Consider the following 4,080-nt stretch of genomic DNA (forward strand, 5'->3'; position numbering starts at 1 on the left):
GAGAATCGAGCCGTTTCTTCAAGTTAGCAAGAATGACCTTATTCATCGCCTCGGCTTGCACTTCGTGCAAAACTCTTCAAACTTCGAGGAGATGAACTGTGGGCCATTGTCCGTGATGATTTCGCTGGGAATACCGTAGCGATAAATTATACTTTTCAGCACAAACTGCGAGAAATAATCGGTAAGAGCGAGCACGTACTGAACTCCTCCTGGTCCCCGATGCAATGGACCAATTATGTCCATAGACCACCTCATGAATGGGTAAGGTGCGGACACCGAAGACAGGAGCTCGGTAGGCTGGTGGATTGACGGGGCGTGCTTTTGGCATTTCTCACAAGCTCGAGAATAATTTTCGCAGTCCGTGACCATAGTGGGCCAGAAGTAGCCTTGCCTTTTGATTTTGAAAGCCAGAGTCATCCTCCGGAGTGATTCCCATTGGGACCGTCATGAACAGCTCGCATTAGCATCGCGGATTCTTTGCCGGCAACACATGTTAGATAAGGACCAGCTACACTTCGGCGTAAGAGTATTCCGTTGTAGAAGCAATACCGCGCACTGACAATCTTGAGTTTCCTGGCCGCCCATTTGTCAGCTGGGAGTTCTCCTTTTTGCAAGTAAGCCCAGATCGGGCTCCGCCAATCGCCTGCCCCCCAGCTGTTAGAACTCGCACTGCCCGAAGTAGTATGTGGGATAACAGCTTGATTGTCAACTGATGAGCTCGTCGATTCCGGAGTTTGACTCGCGTCTAGTTCGGCCAGAGGTGGGTGAACTTCCATCGGAGTAGGCATAGCGGGGACTGGATCCTCCGATGGCAAAGAGTCCGTAGTCACCCCGCGAGCTGCCTCCTTAGCAGCCAACCTTTTTTTATTTGCCCGGGTGACGACATTCGAGCTCTCTAGACGGATGCTTGGAAACTGGATGAGTTCGACGGGGATAATCCTAGTCATCGCAGGATCCGAAGTGGATGCCAGAGATGCTAAAGCGTCCGCAGCGGAGTTTTCACTTCGCGGGATCTTAGTGATTTCAAAATCCTCGAATTTAGCGACTAACTCTCGTGCTGTGGACAAATAAGCCTCCATACGACCATCCTTTGTTTCGTACTCCCCCAAAAACTGGTTGGTGACCAGCTGCGAATCGCAAAAAGTTCGGAGTCGTCGGACTCCAATCCCAACTGCGAGGCGTAAACCAGCAAGGAAGGATTCATACTCGGCTTCATTGTTTGACGCGCTGAAAGCCAAGAGAAATGACTGCTCGATTACTTCGCCAGTAGGAGAAGTGAGGCGGACCCCAATTCCCGCTCCCGATCTGGAAGAAGCGCTGGCAACATACAACGTCCATGGGACTTCAACGTTGTCGCTAATTGAAATGGCTAGTGGGAGTTCGATCAAAAAATCGGCCAGCACTTGCGCCTTAGCACAGGTTCGAGTCCGGAACTCGATGTCGTATTCACTTAACTCGACAGACCATTTAGCTAGTCTCCCGGACTGGCTCGGACTGTGTAACACCGTCCGAAGTGGTTGCGTCGTCAGGACTATGATTGTATGAGACTGGAAGTAAGGTCGCAGCTTTCTCGCCGAAGTGACAACTGCTAGGGCCAATTTCTCCATCATAGGGTACCTGGACTCCGCCCCGGTAAATGACTTACTGACATAGTAAATTGGTCGTTGCTCCCCCCTTTCTTCCCGAACCAAGACTCCGTTGACTGCACCGTCTGAGACAGCTACATAAAGAAAAAGTGGCTCACCGAACTTGGGCTTAGCCAAGACCGGCGGTTCAGACAGATAGGCTTTGAGCTGGGCGAACGCCTCTTCGCACTTCACATCCCATAAGAAGTTTTTTCCCCCTTTTCGCAACAGCTGGTAGAACGGGAGGCATTTGTCCGTAGATCGAGAGATGAAGCGGTTGAGGGCTGCGATCCGTCCATTAAGGCGTTGCACTTCGCGTAAAGTCCTAGGAGAACTCATAGACAAGAAGGCATTAATCTGCCTCGGATTCGCTTCGATTCCTCTTTCTGTGATGATATACCCCAAAAACTCCCCCGATGGGACTGCAAAAGTGCATTTCGAGAGGTTAAGCTTCATCTCGAACTGATTCAGGATGTCGAAGCAAACTTTCAGATCCGCGAGATGCGAGCTAGCTTCCATTGATTTTACCAGCATGTCATCGATATAGACTTCCATGGTCTTTCCGAGCTGGTGTTCGAACATACGGTTTACCAGCCTCTGGTAAGTTGCTCCCGCATTCTTTAACCCAAAAGGCATCACCTTGTAACAATAAATCCCACAGTCCGTAATGAATGCAGTCTTCTCCTGGTCATCAGGGTTCACAAGGATTTGGTTGTAGCCGGAGAAGGCATCTATGAAAGACATCAGCTCGTGACCCGAAATGGACTCGACTAGCCTGTCGATATGCGGAAGTGGAAAGCTATCCTTGGGGCATGCCTTGTTCAAGTCGGTGAAATCAACGCAAACTCGTGATTTGCCATTCTTTTTTTTAACTACCACCGTGTTTGCGAGCCATTCAGGATACTTCACTTCGCGTATCTGTCCCGCCTTCAGTAGACGTTCCACCTCTTTGTTGACGATTTCAGCTCGCTCAGGACCTAGCTTCCTTCGCTTCTGCTTTACAGGTCGGAACGTCGGATCCACATTCAGCTCGTGGGAGATAACTTCTGGACTGATACCGGGAAGGTTATCAGACTGGCGCGGAACTCGCTATCCAATCCCCCTCCGATCTTGATTTCTTGATCCGGAAAACTATCATTGATAAAAATGGACTCAGTGAGGTCACCTTTTAGCTGCGTCCGAACTGGATTCTTGGAGACCTCGAGCTGTGGTTGCTATTGAACCAGGAGTTTGTGACTTGCGAGATAGCAGCTCCTTGCCGTCCTTTGGCTTCCCAGAATTTCCTGGACTCCTCCCGGGGTTGGAAATTTGACGCACTGATGGTACGTCGAGGCCACTGCCTTCATCTAGTAGAGCCAGGGAGTTCCCAGAATAACGTTATAGGCCGCAGGTCGGTCGAAAACCGTGAATTCCACCATTTTAACCACTCCTTGAGTGGACACCGGTAGTGTGATCGTGCCCAAAGACATTGACGTCTCGCTAGTGAACGAGACCAAAGGTGAGGGCGGTCCTACGATGTGTTCTTTCCCGATCCCCATTCTAGCGAGCGTCTCGAGGAAAATCAAGTCTACCGAACTCCCAGTGTCAATTAAGATTCGGCAGACCTCGTGGTTCGCCACGTCAAGTGAAATGACGAGTGCGTCATTGTGCGGAGTGTCCAGCTCTTCAGTTTCCTTCTCGGAGAAAGAAAATCAGGTAGATCGTTTACCGCGACCCCAGCGCGCTTCGGCTGGGGGCTAGCGAGCTTCCGCTGATGGTCTTTGATCGCGGTGATGGAGTTACGAAAGAGGCGCGATCCCCCCATTATCACGTCGATTCTTTTCTTGGGGGTTTCATTGCCATCAAACTGCCTTGGTTTCTTTGAAGGTGGGGCATCTTCGACCACCCCGGGAGTCACTTTCTGCTCCAACTCCTCGATCGTTACATTTGGCATTCCTCCCGCCACATACTTTTCTGCGAGCAGATGCATCAGCTTCTTGCAGTCACGAGTGGAATGACTGTTGGTTTTGTGGAGCTCGCAATACGTGTCCTCATCTCGGACCCACTTGTTACTTGGAAGTACACCGCTCTTGGAGCGCGGTGAAAATGGAGGTTTGGATGGTGAACTCTGTGGAGAATTCTTTTTAGGAGATTGAGTGACTGCGAACGTGCTAGGCCCGGACTTCGGAGTCGTAGGCGGAGTTTTCTTGGCGGGCGCTTCGAACCGTGGTTTTCCTGTAGTCGGAGCATTTTGTTTTTGCGCAGCAGCAATTTTGTCTTCCTCTGCGACTATCCAGTTCGATGCCCGGTGTAACGCGTCCTAAATGGTTGGGAACCGATTCACGGATAACTCTTCGCGGAAGCGAGATTCGTGCCAGAGGCCGTTTTTAAGCGCGGCCAGGGCTGTGGAGTCCGAGAGTCCCGGGATCTTAACCTGGATTTCCTTGAACTTTGTTATGTAAGACCGGAGAGATTC

General features: G+C 50.8%; 1 protein-coding gene across 1 annotated transcript; it reads right to left on the reverse strand.

The window, feature by feature from the left end:
• Positions 1–413: 413 nt before the first annotated feature.
• LOC147929669 (uncharacterized) lies at positions 414–3,163 on the reverse strand. The gene is made up of 3 exons (XM_087480687.1): positions 3,085–3,163; positions 2,791–2,971; positions 414–2,676 (listed from the first exon to the last, which is right to left on the reverse strand). The coding sequence occupies exons 1-3, from the start codon at positions 3,161–3,163 to the stop codon at positions 414–416; spliced, it is 2,523 nt and encodes an 840-aa protein (XP_087336813.1).
• Positions 3,164–4,080: the final 917 nt, after the last annotated feature.

The sequence above is a fragment of the Camelina sativa genome, chromosome 13 (genome assembly GCF_030686135.1).
Source record: "Camelina sativa cultivar CO46 ecotype springtype chromosome 13, ASM3068613v1".
Lineage (NCBI taxonomy): Eukaryota > Viridiplantae > Streptophyta > Magnoliopsida > Brassicales > Brassicaceae > Camelina > Camelina sativa.